At 44.3% G+C, this 17507-nt stretch overlaps 1 protein-coding gene across 1 annotated transcript; it reads left to right on the top strand.

Annotated features, from left to right (window-relative positions):
- Window positions 1–4896: 4896 nt before the first annotated feature.
- On the top strand, window positions 4897–15600 carry LOC120222468 (XK-related protein 4-like). Its single transcript, XM_039220300.1, has 5 exons — window positions 4897–5030; window positions 5091–5205; window positions 9097–9270; window positions 12346–12520; window positions 14654–15600. The coding sequence occupies exons 1-5, from the start codon at window positions 4897–4899 to the stop codon at window positions 15598–15600; spliced, it is 1545 nt and encodes a 514-aa protein (XP_039076231.1).
- Window positions 15601–17507: the final 1907 nt, after the last annotated feature.

Below are 17507 nucleotides of genomic sequence, written 5' to 3' on the forward strand. Positions count from 1 at the left end.
TTCCCTCCAGGACGGGGCCTCTGGGCAAACACGGCTTCTCTCTCTGCACGCTCTGCTCGCCAGGGTGTAAACGCGAGCTTGGGAATAGACGTCTGCCTTCCACGCTGATCTGCGGTTCCCCCAGGGAACTGCGCTTGTGGCCTCAGGGCCTGGCACTTCGTGTCACAATTCCCGTCTTCTGGGCCCCTTTCAAGTCCTCTGAGCACAAATAACTATAAATGTGGGGGACCAGCCAGGAGTTCTCATTAGAGTTATCACGTGATTCTAAACCGCAGGGGATCCGGATTGTCACTGCCCTGAATTACAACCCCCCCCCCAAACAGGCCGGTAGCTGTCAATACCGGTGGTGCCAGCAGGTGATCCGCAGCGTGTGGGCCATCGAATTCTCACGCATGGCAGGCCGCAAAGGCGCCTGGGACCATGAGGAAGGAGAGACAACTAAGGGTCCTTTTCAGTTGCTCCAGCTGGTGTGACCGGGTTTGCACGAGGCCCGGGAGCTTTCCACGGTCAAGGGCAAAAGAAGGCAGGGCGGAGACCAGCCTGAACCCATGGGCCACTTGCCCGCTCACAGTGTAAGAGCCACCTGCTGTCCTTGTAGTGCCCAAGAAGGGCTAGGGGGTGGCCCCCGGGCTGCTCGTCAGCTCACTGGGGGCACACAGAGGTGCCCTTCTAGAGCTGGCTTCACGCCCCCGCCTCGTCTTGTACAGGGGACACTGACGACAAGACGTTTCCTGTAGTTCGGTCTGTTCATATGGCCGCCAGGTCACCCTGTGACCCCCTAACAAAGCATTCCCAAAGTCACCCAAGATCCTGCGGTTGGCCCAGAATATGTCAATGTGTTTAGGGAAAAGGACTTTAAAGTCAGAAAAACGTGGGTGTAAATCTTAATGCTGCTACTTGTTAAAAATGTGCCCACGGGTTAGTGGCGCTGCCAGAAAACTAAGGCCAGTGGCCAAATTCAGTCGACTGCCTCATTTTCTACGTGTGTAGGTATTGTCTGGGCCATGTGTCACCATTGTCTCTCCCTACAATGTCTAGTGACGGGGATCCTTGTGGACACAAAGCCCAAAATACTATCTGGCCTTTCGGCAAAATTTGCCACTCCCCCAGGGAAGATTATTTCACCCCCAAGCCTCAGTTTCCCCATCGGTAAAATGGGCAGAATCACTTACATCAAAGAAGTGATGCTGTGAAAAATAAATAAGGTAATAAATGTCAAAAGGCCACACGGCAGTGATGGACATGTGTTGGGATTTTTTTTTTTAATTATTATTTTAGTCTTGCTGTTGGCAGCCATGTCCCTCTTTGGTGGGTGGGAGGAGGACATAGCCTCTGTCTGTCTTTATCCTTATTTCCCTTTTTATTCTCTTCATTTTGCCCCATTTCACCCCCGAGCCTCCAAAAGAGAAAAATGTTAATAGAAAATAGCGTGATGGTTAAGAAAATGTTAAAGGGATAGAAAATAAACTTACTCTGAAGGAAGTGGCTCAGTCGGCTGAGCATCCAACCGGGTAGCTCAGTCGGTTGAGCACCCAACATAGGTTCAGGTCATGATCTCCCAGATCGTGGGTTCGAGCCCCACATCGGGCTCTGTGCTGACAGCTCAGAGCCTGCTTTGGATTCTTGTTTCCTTCTCTCTCTGCCCCTGCTTCTGCTCATGCACATGCTCTCTCTCAAAAATAAACATTAAGAAATTACAAAAAAAAAAAGTCAATCTTAGTGAACATCTCAAGTTACTTATTTTATGTCTTTTAAGTAGTAATTTCTAGGGGTGCTTGGGTGGCTCAGTCGGTTAAGCATCCAACTTCAGCTCAGGTCATGATCTCACAGTTCGTGGGGTCGAGCCCCACGTCAGGCTCTGTGCTGACAGCTCAGAGCCTGGAGCCTGTTTCAGATTCTGTGTCTCCCTCTCTCTCTGACCCTCCCCTGCTCACGGTGTCTCCCTCAGCAATTTTTTTAAAAAAGTAGTAATTGCTGTCCTCATTTTTATTTTCAATATAAATTTAATCATGCAATTTGTAATATTCTATAGAGAATGGTGAATTCTTGCCTTCTCCTATTTACAGAATTTTTTCCCCTAGAGATAGCATGATATGTTTTCACATTTTCCCATGCAAAATGTTTGTCTTCTTGGGAAATTTTAATAAAAATCTAAAAATCATGATATTCAAAATTATCAAATGGATGAATCTATGGGAGATCACCTATATATATGGGAAGGAAAGAACTTTCCACACTTGTGAAAACAACCTTCTTCGGCTCCTTTCATAGTAAAAGGCTTTTTAAAAATTTCAGTTCAGCGTTTCCCTTATCAACCTTCCCAGCCTTACAATTTGCCTTGCAAAGAAGTTGAAATCCTCAGAATGGATTACAAGAAGTATGCATATCCCTACCAAAACTAAACATATTAGGCATTTAAATATTTTTAATCAGAACTATTACAAGGTTTAAGGCAGAGATAAATGGTTTCAGTGCAGGGAGATTTAGAACATCCAAGACCCAGTAGAGGAAGTGTTACTTTCCTTAAATTCACTGTTCTCACCAACGATCACAGCATAGAGTTCTATACATTTTTTTTTTCAATTCTTGCATTCTTTCAACTAGGTCAGTTCAATATGTGTCCAGCCAAGAAGATCTACTGCTTTTATATCTCTAACTAAGAGACACGTTCTAAACATGTGGAAGAAATGGAAAACCATTTTGGTTCTAGTTATTTTGTGACCATCCTACTCTCTGATCATATAATCAACTGAAATTGGTCAACATTTTTCCTTAGGTGAAGATCCAGGAAAACCAAGACGGCTGTGTTTGGTTCAGAAAATGTAAAGGAGAGAAAAGCATGGTTTTCCTCCTAGGTGCTCATGCTTCAGAACTGTTTTGTGATAAGAATCCAAAATGGGAGACTTCATGCTCTGGAAAACAGTGTGGAGGTTCCTCAAAAAATTAACAATAGAACTTCCCTGTGACCTAGCAATAGCACTGCTAGGGATTTACCCAAGGGATACAGGAGTGCTGATGGCATAGGAGCACATGTACCCCGATGTTCATAGCAGCACTTGCAACAATAGTCAAATCATGGAAAGAGCCTAATGCCCATCAAATGACGAATGGGTCAAGAAGATGTGGTTTATCTATGCAATGGAATACTACATGGCAATGAGAAAGAATGAAATCTAGCAACATGGATGGAACTCAAGGGTGTTATGCTAAGTCAAATAAGGCAGAGAAGGACAGATACCATATGTTTTCACTCATATGGTGGATGAGGAGAAACGGAGGACCATGGGGGAGGGGAAGGGGAAAAATAGTTAAGGAGAAGGAAGGAGGCAAACCATAAGAGAGTCTTAAATACTGAGAACAAACTGAGGGTTGATGGGGGTGCGGGAGAGGGGAAAAGGGATGATGGGCATGGAGGAGGGCACTTTTTGGGATGAGCACTGGGTGTTATATGGAAACCAACGTGACAATAAACTGTATATTCTTTAAATGTTTTATTTATTTCTAGGAGAGAGAGAGAGAGACAGCGTGAGCAGGGGAGGGTCAGAGAGAGAGGGAGTCACGGACTGAAACGGGCTCCAGGCTCTGAGCTGGCAGTCAGCACAGAGCCCGACGCGGGGCTTGAACCCACGAACCGCGAGATCATGACCTAAGCGAAAGTCGGATGCTTAACCGACTAAGCCACCCAGGTGCCCCGACAATAAACTATATTTTTTAAAAAAAGAAGAAGAAACAAAATGGGAGCCTCTGGCCTGGCCACAAACATGGTTGCCATAGGTCTGAAGGAGCAGATACGATGGGAAGGTTTTGGGAGTCAGATGCCTAAACATGTGGCATGTTCCAGAGGCATCGACTTTTCTCCACGTTGTTATCCCATGAGCTTGGACGGTGAGGGATCTGTGATCTCTCTGCTCGTGCCCGGGCCTCCATGTCTCTGTTGCAGATACCCATGCCAGTCTATGTATGGTCATGGTGGACAAGGTTTGGAATCTGTGAATTCTGATGCCTGCCTTCATTGCTAATTACATGAGCTTGGGTACATTATTTAATCTTTCTTTGTGTCTCTGTTTCCCTGAGCGCAAAACAGCACTTGCCTCAAAGTGTCATCACGAACTTCAGATTGGTCAAAGGGTGTAGATACCTAGCACATCACAGTGCATATAGCAAGGACCCAACAAATGCTTGCTCCTCCTTTATTTGTCTATGATTATGAGCCTTGAGTGTACTAAAGAAACCATAAAGTGTCTTATATTGTCAACATTATGTTGTCATCTAAAATCCAGTGTCTTGTTTGTCGAGGGACTATAGCTTTAGGAGGAAAAGTTATCTTGTTTGTGATAAGACAGATAATGGTATGAATGGTTGAATGATAATCTCAACCTTCATAGATGGGAAAGGTGGTTGTAAATCATCTGTTCCCAAGCTATTGGTGAGGAAATACTTTAAATTTCCAACAAGAATCTCTACATTGGCAAGATGAAAGAATGAGGTGAAAGGAAGGAAAGTCAAGATGTGAGCAATCAAGAGGCGCCGGGGCGGCTCAGTCGGTTAAGCGTCTGACCCTTGAATTTGGCTCAGCTCATGAGCTTATGGTTCTAGAGCTTGAGGTCTGCACTGACACCTCAGAGCCTGCTTGGGATTCTCTCTCCTTCTCTCTCTGCCCCTCCCCTGCTCGTGCTCCCTCTAAGTAAGTAAATAAATAAATACTTATTTTAAAAAGATGTGTGCAATCCAGATAGTGGGCAGAGAGACAGACAATCCGAGAGCAGCTACTGGGTGACAAATGTACCCATTTCACCAAATGATACACAAGAGAGTGACAGATGTCGGGGACCTAAGAGTCAGCCCCAGGATACAGATCAGCCCTTTGGGTAGACCTGTCCATCATCACCTGCATGGATGTATGATGACAGCAGGCGTGCCGAGGTGCGGCGGGACGAAGCAACACCTGGTGCTGTGGGCACTTACGAGGGACGGGTTTGGGGTCGGAGGCTGGGAAAGGCTTCCCTGAGGAAAGATGCTCACAAGGAGGAGTAGGGTGCACTGGAAAGAAGTGGCTTTTCAAGGGTGAGCCCAGCATTTGGTGTCTCCAGGAAGAAAACACAGTTTTACATCGCTCGTGAGGACAGACAGGGCCTCGTGTTCGGAGCCCAGGGAGGCAGGACCAAGCTGCGCCGGAGGAGATCAAGGGGCTGGGAGAACTCCCAGGTCAGGCTTTCCCAAAACGTGTTGGTCACACATTAGCAATCAGTGAGTTCACTCACCGCGCAGCCCTTCCAACTCGGTCAGGACAGGGAAATGCGAATTCAGAGAAGGGCGGACGCAGGACGATCCGGATTCAGCAAGGACTGGATAGATCCAAGGAGACATCCACAGGCAGGCGTCTTTGTCGGCTCAAGTCTCTTCCCTCGTGATGGATTCCAGAACTACTAAGAGCCCTCTCTTGATGCTGCAGGAAGGGTATTTCCATTGTATTATTTCCTCTGTTTTTGTATACGCTTGACATTTCACATAATAATGAATGTTTGAAGTTAACAATGCAGCTTGGTTGTAAACACGGGCCAGTGGCCAGGTGTTTCCCTGAGACTGTCACCTTTGGCTGGCCTTCGGCAGGGGAAGGGCTGTGGGTGCCCTCCTTAAGAAAGAGGAAAGAGACAAGCTCATTATGTTTGTTGAAGGATCAAAGAATTAGAGTACTTGGTTCAATTCTCTGAACCTCCTACATCTGGGGAATTAGGCTATAAATCCTACGAAGCGTTCTCTGGGGATTTCCAAGAATTGTTTACACCCAGACCACAAACAACACGACAGGAGCACAGACTTTATTTCACAGTGTTTTGGCATCTGCAGCTCAGACTGAAATTGCAAGGCAGCAGAAGAGGAGAGCAATGAAGAACGGTGCACACGTTTTGAGTACCTCATTCTCTCTATGGTTCCAACTTTATATCTGGAATACTCTTTCTTCCTCTCTCTTGTTCCCTCCTTTCCTTTCTATCTTTCCTTCTGCCTTTCATTCACTCTAAGTGCCCATTGTTTTTTTAATTTTATTTTAACTTGTTTTTTTTTTTTTTTAGAGAGAGAGAGAGTGTGTGTGTGTATGAACAGAGGAAAGGGGTGGAGGGAGAGAGAGAATGTCTTGCAGAGCCCAACATAGGGCTCAATCCCACGACCCTGGGATCATGACCTGAGCTGAAATCAAGAGTCAGATGCTTAACCAAATGAGTCACCCAGGCGCCCTTCCAAGTGCCAATTCACAATGTATGCCAGGCACCGTCCAAGGCACTAGAGGCTAGGAAGTTAAACAGGCAGGTACTTATTCTTACCTAAAGATCCACTCTAGTGAGCAATATTAAATAATTAAATTAAACCAAAATTAAGCAGTTGACATTAAAATTAAATAACTTAAAACACAAAATCAAACATAATTTTAGGCAAGGACACATCCTCGGAAGGAAGAGGTTGGGACACTTGATAAGAAAACATGTTTGTAGAGAGAACAAGTATACACTCAGGGGCCAGAAGTAGCCCCTCCTCGTCTACAGGTCCCCAAATCAAAACGGTTTTTTGCATTATAACATTCCCGAGGGTCTTATATTCATACCAGCCCCATGCTTTCCATTCTTTCTGAAAAGAAAAGCTTAAATTGAGATGATAGAACTTTCACCCACAACCCCCTCCCCTCCCCTAGTCCCCGTCAACCATACTAGAAGCTGTTATTTTATCCTAAATAAAATATAGAGATTTTCTTTTTTTTTAATTTTTAATGTTTTTTATTTATTTCTCAGAGAGAGAGACAGCATGAGCAAGGGAGGCTCAGACAGAGAGGGAGACACAGAATCTAAAACAGGCTCCAGGCTCTGAGCTGTCAGCCCAGAGCCCACAAACTGTGAGATCATGACCTGAGCCAAAGTCAGACACTTTTTTAATTAAAAAATTTTTTTTAATGTTTTTTATTTATTTCTGAGAGAGAGAGATAGTGTGAACAGAGGAGAGTCAGAGAGAGAGGGAGATACAGAATCTGAAGCAGGCTCCAGGCTCTGAGCTGTCAGCACAGAGCCCAACGTGGGGCTCAAACCCACAAACTGTGAGATCATGACCTGAGCCAAAGTCAGATGCTTAACAGACTCAGCCACCCAGGCACCCCAAAATATAGAGATTTTCTACATCTGTGATTAAGAGTGCATTAGGTCCTACGTAGAGGAGGATTATAGGAAAGCAAGTTACTTATAATAAAAACACAGAGGTTAGCAGTGATGAATCCTTTCAATGGGAGTTCCTTGAAAGCAAATCTGGATTTGGAGCAAAGTCACAGGATTCAGAGCAGGGACAGGAGAAAACCAGGCACAGCAGACCATTGACATTGAAATAGAATATCTTCCTTTCTTATTTTGAATTTACGTTGCATTTTCAGAACAGCGGGGAGGCTACATTTGGGCAATCCCAAACATTATTTCATTAATACAATGACATTTTAAAAAATAATTCAACTCCATGTCATGTTGGATGGCAGCAGGAAATGGGCAAAAAGACAGAGGGAAGAAGGGCAGAGCAGATGCAAAGCGGGGGTGAAAGACAGATTGACAGAAGGAGAAGAAAAAGAAGGAAGGAAAGGACACAAAAGAGACACGGAAACACCATTAGGGGAAAAGAAGTCCCTAGAAAGCAAAAAGCAAAAAGAAAAATAGAAGAAAGTCAAAACTGCTAGTCACTCAAACAACACAACATCGATTTATATCCATTCCCCTTGAAATGCTAATTAGCTGACTAGCTAGTATCAGACTCAAAACCCTTATGCTGAAAACAATTTTTATTCAAAATGGAAAAGTAGCTAAGTCTTCCTCTAAAACACTAGTCTCTGAATTACTGTAACAATGTAACAATGTCTGTAACAATTCAAGTGCCCCGATCTCAGAAGCTAGAATCTCCTATGTTAACTTGGATTTAAAGAAAATAAATAACCAACCAAACAAATAAATAAATAAGAAGCTAGAAGCGCCACCCAATCTTGAAGTTTTAAAATAAAATTCTTGGGGCACCTGAGTGGCTCAGTAGGTTAAGCATCCGACTTTGCCTCAGGTCATGATCACACAGTTTGTGGATTCGAGCCCCGCGTAGGGCTCTGTGCTGACAGCCAGCTCAGACCCTGGAGCCTGTTTCAGATTCTGTATCTCCCTCTCTCTCTGACCCTCCCCTGCTCATGCTGTCTCTCTCTCAGAAATAAATAAAAAACATTTTTTAAAAAGCTTTTAAAAAATAAAATAATAAAATAAAAATTCTTGGATTACATTTCCAGAGGTGTTACATCCTTTAACAAATCTTATGCAGCTCAAAATGATGGAATAAACTGTCACTGACTTTCTCATCATTAAACTTTTTTAGTCAAATTCACATCAGTTGTTTGGGCTACAGTGAGAAACTGGGGGTCAGCTGGACTCAGTTCAGTGGGCAGAGGTTTTCTGGAAGGAGAACTTCTCCTCTACCTTCTTAGTTCATTGTTTGAGGGCCTGCAAATTAAATTGGCCGATTAGCAAGACAAAATGCAGATGTAATTACATAGGTAATCACATGTGCGAATATGTAAATTACCTATGTCATTTTGTCTGTACACACAGGTTTTCACAAGGAAATGTGACTTGAGGAGGTCATTAGAATTTGGAGTTCATGTATCTTTTTTTATTTACGCTTATTTTTGAGAGAGAGAGAGAGAGAGAGAGCAAGCTGGGGAAGGGGCAGAGAGAGAGGGAGAGAGAGGATCCCAAGCAAGCTCCAAACGGTCAGCTCAGGGCCCCGTGTGAGGCTCAAACTCCTGAACCGTGAGATCATGACCTGAGCAAAAATCAAGAGCAGGACGCTTAACCGATGGAGCCACCCAGGCACCAGGAGTTTTTATACCTTAAATAGGGGATGGGAAGGGGCAGATACTTCTGGGAGAACAAATGACTTCCTAAAAGTGGGAGAGATTCCAGGAACTCAAATGCCTTTGGCTCGAAATAATATCTATGCCACAGTTTATTCTCCATCCCTTCAGATGCAACACACCCAAAAGGCACATATTGTGAACCTTGGGGTCAGATAGCTTTGCGATACGGTATTTCTCAGTCAAGCTGCGTACAAAACCACCTTCTGAGAACCGGGACAGGCTCTCCGGAAATCCATGTCCTCTCCCATTCTGAGAAGGAGAGCATAGAGGAGGAAGAATTGTCTACTTCCCAGGAGAAAGCAAGCACTGTCGTCCACAGCCAGATTGCCTCCAGGTATCTGATCGCAGACACTGTAGGCCTGTGGGTTCTGGGGAAAATAATCAGATACGCAGCTCTGGGGCTGGAGACGTCGGTTCAGGGATGGGTTTGCTGAGGACTCCAGTAGAGGGGAGGGGAGACGGGAGACTCAGGAAGGCGTGGAATCTCCCGGGGAGGGGCTGAGAAGGGAGGAGGCCCAGGGGCAGCATCCCAGCGGATGCCAGTATTTCAAGGATGAGCAGATAAAAATGGAGAAACAAGACACGAAGAATACAAGGAAATATGGGAAAGAGACAGGTGGGGAGTAAAAGAGAAGAGATTCAATCAAGTGAAGGGCGATTCTTGAGGTAAAAGGAGGCTGATTACTTGTTTGTGATCCCTGGGGAGGGCGCTTCTGCAGAGGACGGGCTGGAATAGAGACGGGATAACAGAAAGTCCTTTCTCCAGGAAGCAGGGGGTTTGCTTTGGAGTAGAAGGGCGATTTTCATCAGAAACCAGCGTGGGGAGGGGCACTTGGGTGGCTCAATGGGTTGGGCGTCCGACTTCAGCCCAGGACATGATCTCCCAGTTTGTGAGTTCGAGCCCCGCGTCCGGGTCTGTGCTGACAGCCCAGACCCTGGATCTTGTCTCTCTTTCTCTCTCTCTCTCTCTGCCCCTCCCATGCTCGTGCTCTGTCTCAGTCTCTAAGAAAGAAAGAAAGAAGGAAAGGAAGGAAGGAAGGAAAGAAGGAAGGAAGGAAGGAAGGAAGGAAGGAAGGAAGGAAGGAAGGAAGGAAGGAAGGAAGGAAGGAAGGAAGGAAGGAAAAAAAAAAACCAGCATGGGAAAGAAACAAGGGAAGATAAATCATGTAACCTCGCCAAGGGAGACTTGATTTCACTTTTATAGAAAAGATCATTGCAATAGACAAGCTCTGAGATTTCATCACCTATTTTACCATTTTAATAAATATATAATCCCATTGAGTCTTCTGTTTTTGGAGTTTGATTTCAGAGTGAAATTTTGTAACTGATATGTTATTCATTACTTTGAAAGAAAATACTGATGGACACATTATATACGTCTTGGGACAACTGAAGGAATCCGTATATTTTAATATCTTAATGGCGTGAGGGGAAAATACTGTTCAGTGTCACTTATATAATATTCAGGCTTGGGAGGCATAACCTGAATCTAACCGTGAGGAAACAGACAAACCCAAAACAAGGAACACTCTTTTCTTTTAGGTACTGTACCTTCAGAAAAACGCCAATGTCACAAAGGCAAAGAAAGCAGGTGGAAATATCTGAGATTAAAGACAACTAAATTGATAAGACAACTAAATGCAATATCTGATTCCAGACTCAATTCTGTACCACAGGGAAAAATCCTATGACGGACATTGTTAAAGTCAATTGATGAGATTAGAAAACTGATAGTGGATATGGTGGATTAGAGAAAAGAAAAAATGTTGTATCAATGTTAAATTGACTAACGTTGACAAATGCACTTGGTTATCTAAAAGGAAACCTCTATTCATAGAAAATAGGGTAAAGGGCCATTGTCTGAGTCCTTCTGGGCTGCTATAACAAAATACTACAGGCTGGGTAGTTTTTAAACAGCAGATATGTATTGCTCAGTTCCGGAAGCTAGAAGTCCAAGATCATGGCACCAGCAGGGTCTGCTGAGAGCTATCTTCCGAGTTGAAGACTTCTCGTTGTATTGTTAGGAGGCAGAGGGATTTAGGGAGCTCTCTGGGGCCTCTTTTAAAAGGCACTAATCCCACCCATGACAGCCTCACCCTCATAATTAAAGCACCTCCCAAAGTCCCCTCCTACTAATATCATTATCTCTAAGGATTAGGGGTTCAGTGTATGAATGGAGAATGAGATGTGGGAGGACACAGACATTCAGACCATAGCAGCCTGGATGCATGCAATTTACTCTCAAACTGTTCAGAGAGAAAAAATGGGGGTAGGGGGTGGGCAGTGGTAAAGCAAAGGAAAGGCCATATGACAATCCTGGCGAAGAGTATGTAGTTGTTCAACGTACTATTTTTTAATTTTGCAATTCTTCTGTTAAGTTTGAAATTATTTTCAAATAAAAAGTTGAAACATACGCTGTGAGCTAAAAGAGTTCTTAGAGTTCTGTGTGCCAGCACTGCCACTGTGCATCGGAAGTTCCGGAGAATTCTACTTGAATAATACTGCAGTCAGGGGCACCTGGGTGGCTCAGTCAGTTAAGCATCCAACTACGGCTCAGGTCGTGAACTCACAGTTTGTGGGTTCGAGCCCCGCATTGGGCTCTATGCTGACAGCTCAGAGCCTGGAGCCTGTTTCAGATTCTGTGTCTCCATCTCTCTCTCTCTGCCCCTCCCCTGCTCACACTCTGGTCTTTGTCTCTATCTCTCAAAAATAAATAAACAGTAAAAAAATTTAAACAGTAAAATAACAAAATAATAATGCAGTAAGTGCCTTACTGAGGGAATCTTTCTTGGCATTTGAAACAACTGAGCAGATATTACTTGTGTTGTGTAAAAAGGAAAAAATTCAGCACTTCATGGTGGTGTGAATTTGTAGTGAGGAATGACTCTGAGGTTGCCCGTATCTTTGGTTCAGGCATATTATTTGTTTTATAAAAATTAATTGCTAAACAGAAGAGGAAAAATAAAAACAAACAGGTAAATTCTAATTGTTGCTAAAGCAGAGAATGCATAAAGGGAGTGGTCATAAATGGACATGAAATTTGCCTTTGCTATTGGCAAAAAGTTTACGTCTTCAGTTATAAGATACATTGAAAGCAAAGCTCATAGAAAATTACTTTTCTACTGCCAGAATATTGTCTTTAACAAGGTTCTGGAGTGTCCTGAAGCAGGCTGAATTACTTTCTTACGACATGCAATAAAAAGGGTGAAGATTACCAGGGAATTTGGACTAAGCGAATTTTCCAATTTTTACATCTGATAAATGATTTTATGGTGCTGCATGTGTAAGGTTTGGTTTTTGGGGTTTTTTTTTGTTTTTTGTTTTGTTTTTTTACTATTTATCACTTCTTTGTATAACAGCCTTTAATAACACCCGTGAAAACTGGTACCCTGATGGTTCTGACTACCCTGAGTCCGCTCACACTCTAGCCACCTGCCCAACTATGCAGCCATCTTCCTGCAGGCGACCCTGTGCATAAGCACAGTCCCCACTGTGTGGGGTGTGAAAAAGAAGGGACTTTCCAGTTCTGCAAGCTCCCATGCCCATGGAACACGCTGTCTACTCCAGAACAGTCCGTACCAATGCAAATTGTACAGATAAGGAGTGAGGTCATGAGCGGCTACTATACCTCTCAAAGGGGTTGAAATTAATATGGCACACCATGGGGTGCCTGAGTGGCCCAGTGGGTTAGGCGTATGACTTCGGCTCAGGTCATGATCTCACAGTTTGTGGGTTCGAGCTCTGTGTCAGGCTCTGTGCTGACAGCTAGCTCAGAGCCTGGAGCCTGTTTCAGATTCTGTGTCTCCCTCTCTGTCTGACCCTCACTGTTCATATTGTCTCTCTCTCTCTCTCTCGGAAATACATAAAACTTAAAAAAAAATAAAATAGCATAACCCTTTATTCTTAAATCCTAAACTGAAAGGAAGGGTGTCCATCTCAGAGTCATTATTCCACGACCTTTTATTTCTGGTTGTTGCACCTTCTTCTTTTACTAACTTTTCATCCTACCCTCTCTTTTCCAAATTTGCTTTACAGTTGATGTATGTGTTTTCTACCTCATAGAAATTATATTATCATTTTAGAAAATGAACAACCAAAGCAAAAAAAAAAAAAAAAAAACAGAAAAAAGTTTTTAACGTAAGAAAAAGAAAAGAAATTATATTATTAAAAACTCCTTTGTGTTCTGGTCTTGAATTGACCTAGAATATTAGATAACTGCCCAGGAGTTACAATAATGGAAGGTGTTCTGTGCTGGCCAGAAAAAAACAAAAACAAAAACAAAAACAAAACCCTGGAGATTTGGAGTTAGATATGGGCATTCTGTTAGCTTCACTGGGGGTGGATATGAGAAGTGGCTGTTGGAAAATATTTTCTCATCAATATTGTCTTTCGGAGTTCACCTTACTCAAGGAGAATATGTAAGAAATGATTGTTGAGGTTGACTGTTTTTTCCATCAATTAGTGTACCTCTTTCCCACAAGAGTCTTTTTTTTTTCAATTCCTTTTTTAAGGATCATAGACAACAAGATGTTCTCTATCAAAATATAAAAGCAGAGTACCAGCTCCATCGCAAGTTCTTGGCAATCTTTGTTTTGATTCTTCCATTCTAGCGCAAAGACTATAGTGTGGCCTGGTTATGATCAGTAGTGGATCTGTGAAGAAAAGCCAGCAGGACTTGAAAACACAAACACCTATCCTCAGCCTTGAGAAGTCTTGTTACAGTTTGTTGAGTAGTATGCAGATTGACTAACGTTTCAGCGGCCAAGTGAATTCCCCAAAAGAGCTCTCTCCTAAAGGAGGTCCATGCATCTTCAGGAGGGCTCTGTCCATGTCTGGACCATTCAGGTGATGCTTCAGACACAGCAGAAGGGGCAAAAGTGGACAGAAATAATACAAGTTATTTTAGAAACTTGCAAACATACTTTTGGAGAACATACTAACTTAAATGAGGTTCATAAAATGGTAGAAGCAGTTGAGATGATTTCTGTACAATCTTTACTCTATGAAAGAATAAGCAGTCATTCTTTTAAGGGAAATGCAGTAAGGAACAGACAAATGCTGTGGGAAGAATTATATTTGGGTTCTATTAGGACAAACTGCATACCAGGGACCACAAGAAACATTGCCAAGAAGGTTATGTGGACTCCTATTTGTAAGAAAGAGTGAAATTTCTTTTGTGAATGAAGTGTATTCATTCTTGTTCAGAAGCAGAAAGGTAAACCAGCTAGCCCCTCTAGTTTCTGGTGATTATTTACCCCTTTCATGTACAGAATCTCAGAGCTGCCGGGAACCTTGGGGTCATCCACTTTGTCCATGAGGACGCCAATTTAAGTGGTTGTCCAGAGTCATACAGAGTTGAAACAGCAACCCAGTTCTGTCAGCCTCCCCAGTCTGCACTTATTGTCGCACTGCACAGAACTACCTCCTTAGTTTATTTCCAGCGTTTACACAGGGAGTCAACTCCCCACCCCATTTCTAGATCCCACACCCCACTCTGGTTTTGAGTAGCATTCTCTTTGTACTTCATGACTTCTCCTTATGACTGGGGCCCACAGAGGACAGATACGAGGACCCCCATGAATGTTTAGCCATGAACTGAAACTCAAAGAAATGAAGAGCTCTGCTGAGGTCACAGCTAGCCTGTCCCGAGCTCCCAGCTCCCCAGGACATTTTCAGGGGACAGCACTGCATCCCTGACATCCCATTGACAGAATGTCTTCCTTTTTGCCTTCGTAGGTTTCACGGCGGCAGCCTCCCTCGTGTCCTTGGCTTGGGCCTTGGCCTCCTACCAGAAGGCCCTCCGGGACTCTCGCGATGACAAGAAGCCCATCAGCTACATGGCCGTCATCATCCAGTTCTGCTGGCACTTTTTCACCATTGCCGCCAGAGTCATCACTTTTGCCCTCTTCGCCTCGGTTTTCCAGCTGTACTTTGGGATCTTCATCGTCCTCCACTGGTGCATCATGACCTTCTGGATCGTACACTGTGAGACGGAGTTCTGTATCACCAAATGGGAAGAGATTGTGTTCGACATGGTGGTGGGGATCATCTACATTTTCAGCTGGTTCAACGTCAAGGAAGGCAGGACTCGCTGCAGGCTCTTCATTTACTATTTTGTGATCCTTTTGGAAAATACAGCCTTGAGTGCCCTCTGGTACCTCTACAAGGCCCCCCAGATTGCAGATGCGTTTGCCATCCCCGCGCTGTGTGTGGTGTTCAGCAGCTTTTTAACGGGCGTCGTTTTTATGCTGATGTATTATGCCTTCTTTCACCCCAACGGACCCAGATTCGGGCAGTCACCAAGCTGTGCTTGTGAGGACCCAGTCGCTGCCTTCACTCTGCCTCCGGAAGTGGCCACGAGCACGCTCCGGTCCATCTCCAACAACCGCAGTGTCGCCAGCGACCGCGACCAGAAATTTGCGGAGCGAGACGGGTGCGTACCCGTCTTTCAGGTGAGGCCCACGGCCCCGTCCACCCCGTCGTCTCGCCCACCACGGATTGAAGAATCTGTCATTAAAATTGACCTGTTCAGGAATAGGTACCCGGCGTGGGAGAGACACGTTTTGGACCGAAGCCTACGGAAGGCCATCTTGGCCTTCGAATGCTCCCCATCTCCTCCAAGGCTGCAGTACAAAGACGACGCCCTTATTCAGGAGCGGCTGGAGTACGAAACCACTTTATAAAATAGAAGGCCTTGGAGGAGCCACAACCTCCACATGAAGGGGTGACAGCGGGGCTGTGGAAATAACGAAACTCTGTCCTAGACTAGGGCGATGAGCCGTAATGCACAGCTGCCTGCCTCCTGCTGGCCGCCTTTCCAAACAGCGGCTGAAGGAAACTCGGGAGCTCAGGAGGACTCCTTGTTGCCACCAGCCCCCTGCCCACTCTCAGCGTGTCCACCAGAGGGTACAAGTATCACGGAAAATGTTGCCTCCGACCAATAGGGTGTTTTGAGGGCGTTAACTGATCTTTGCATAAAAATATATTCAGTCACACACACGTGCACACACATGCTAACACACACAGCAGCAGTCCTCTGTCAAAATAGCTTAGGTGATTTTTCTTGATGCAAAACTCTGATTCCAAATATAAAAACGAGAGAGAGAGAGAGAGAGAGAGAATATATCCATCAAGACTCCAGAAAAAAAAAATAGTACTACTTAGAAAAGAATTCATAGACCATTCTCATTAGGAAACCAATAAATACCATGCGTGAAAATCCTACCCGACGGACAGCAACTTCAACCGTTGTTTACATGTGTATTAGAATCGAGGGAATGGTTCGTTTTCCACACATTTCAGGATCTGTCTTTTATTTTGAAGTTTCAGTTGAGAACATCCTTTCTGACAGAATTCCTATGCAGCACATGTATGGCTTTTGACAAGACCAAGGAGCTCGATAAGTTTGGGATGTGAACGAAATGGTGATCACGATTCAGTATTCAGTTGCAGAAAGCTAATAAATCCATGAAGAGGAAAGCACGGGAAAGACACGGCAGAACGAACGTCAGATTTCCCGGCCTGTGTGGCTCTCACTGGCATGTAATGCAGGGGCAGAGAGGGACAGGCTGATCTGGGTGTCACGAGACGTGGAAAAGCATGGCCCTGTGTGAACATGGGCAGGCGCCACTCAAGAGCACACCGTGCCACACCCTCCTAGTGCCAAACACTGTCCAACCACAGGACTGAGGTGCAAGTCCCAAACACCTGAGAACGAGTGGCCCGAGACCCCAAACCCAGACGTGAGAGTGCACCATCAAGTTCCCCACTGTGTACAGACTTCCCTCCCCCACCCCCAAATCCAAGGTCAAAGTGATGTGTCTTTTAGAGGCTTTGGGACACGTTTTAGTAAGTATGAGCAGACGATGCAGTGCATATGCTATGAGAAAACCCTTCCAAACTGATTGAAAGCTTACCACTAGATCCATCTAAGATTCGTATTTGAATCATTTGTAAAGTCGCACTCTGACAACAAACTTCCGGGTTTTAAATACCTCCGGACAGCAAGTAAACGTTCCCCGCTTTCTGTTCCCAGTGTCCTCGGTCATGGTGCTTTTTGTTGCATTAAAAGTGCCGGTCAAACTTTGATAGTATTTTTTTATAGTTGGTGCAGAGTGGAATAACTCATGGATTATTTCAATATTTTTGTAATAAAAAATATAGGGTATACATACAGGCATCATCACTTTTTTTATAGACCTGGAATTGTTTAAAATACTTTAAGCATCATAATTACTTGGGATGTCGGGAACTGGTCCACCAATTCCATCAGCCTGCCTCAGCAGATTGAGAACACCTGTCTCTTGGAAGATCACCCTCCTTTGCCATGTTGGTGCCCCCAGGAACCTGGCCAGGGGTGCTATCAGAATATCAGGGGACAAGAGAATCCGCTTAACTAGAAAGGGCTTGTCAAGACTGGCCAATGTTTCCCAGGATGTGAAAGCTGTAAATGATTACTTTCATCCATCCATTATCACATACCTGACCACAGTGGAAGATGTCTTAAACTTCCTTCCCTGGTTTTATATTAACCCAAGTGATATATTAAATATTAGTCCAAGTCACTAAATGAGAGAGAGAAAGAGAGAGA

The sequence above is a fragment of the Hyaena hyaena genome, unplaced genomic scaffold, assembly GCF_003009895.1.
Source record: "Hyaena hyaena isolate Hyena2069 unplaced genomic scaffold, ASM300989v1 scaffold_876, whole genome shotgun sequence".
Lineage (NCBI taxonomy): Eukaryota > Metazoa > Chordata > Mammalia > Carnivora > Hyaenidae > Hyaena > Hyaena hyaena.

Excerpts from the sequence above, each read along its gene's own strand:
- LOC120222468 (XM_039220300.1), top strand. The coding sequence starts at position 4,897 with ATGTATGATGACAGCAGGCGTGCCGAGGTGCGGCGGGACGAAGCAACA. Across the intron at positions 5,206-9,096 it reads GGGGCTGGGAGAACTCCCAG|TCAAGCTGCGTACAAAACCA; the intron begins GTCAGGCTTTCC and ends GGTATTTCTCAG. Across the intron at positions 9,271-12,345 it reads GGTATCTGATCGCAGACACT|CCACCTGCCCAACTATGCAG; the intron begins GTAGGCCTGTGG and ends CTCACACTCTAG.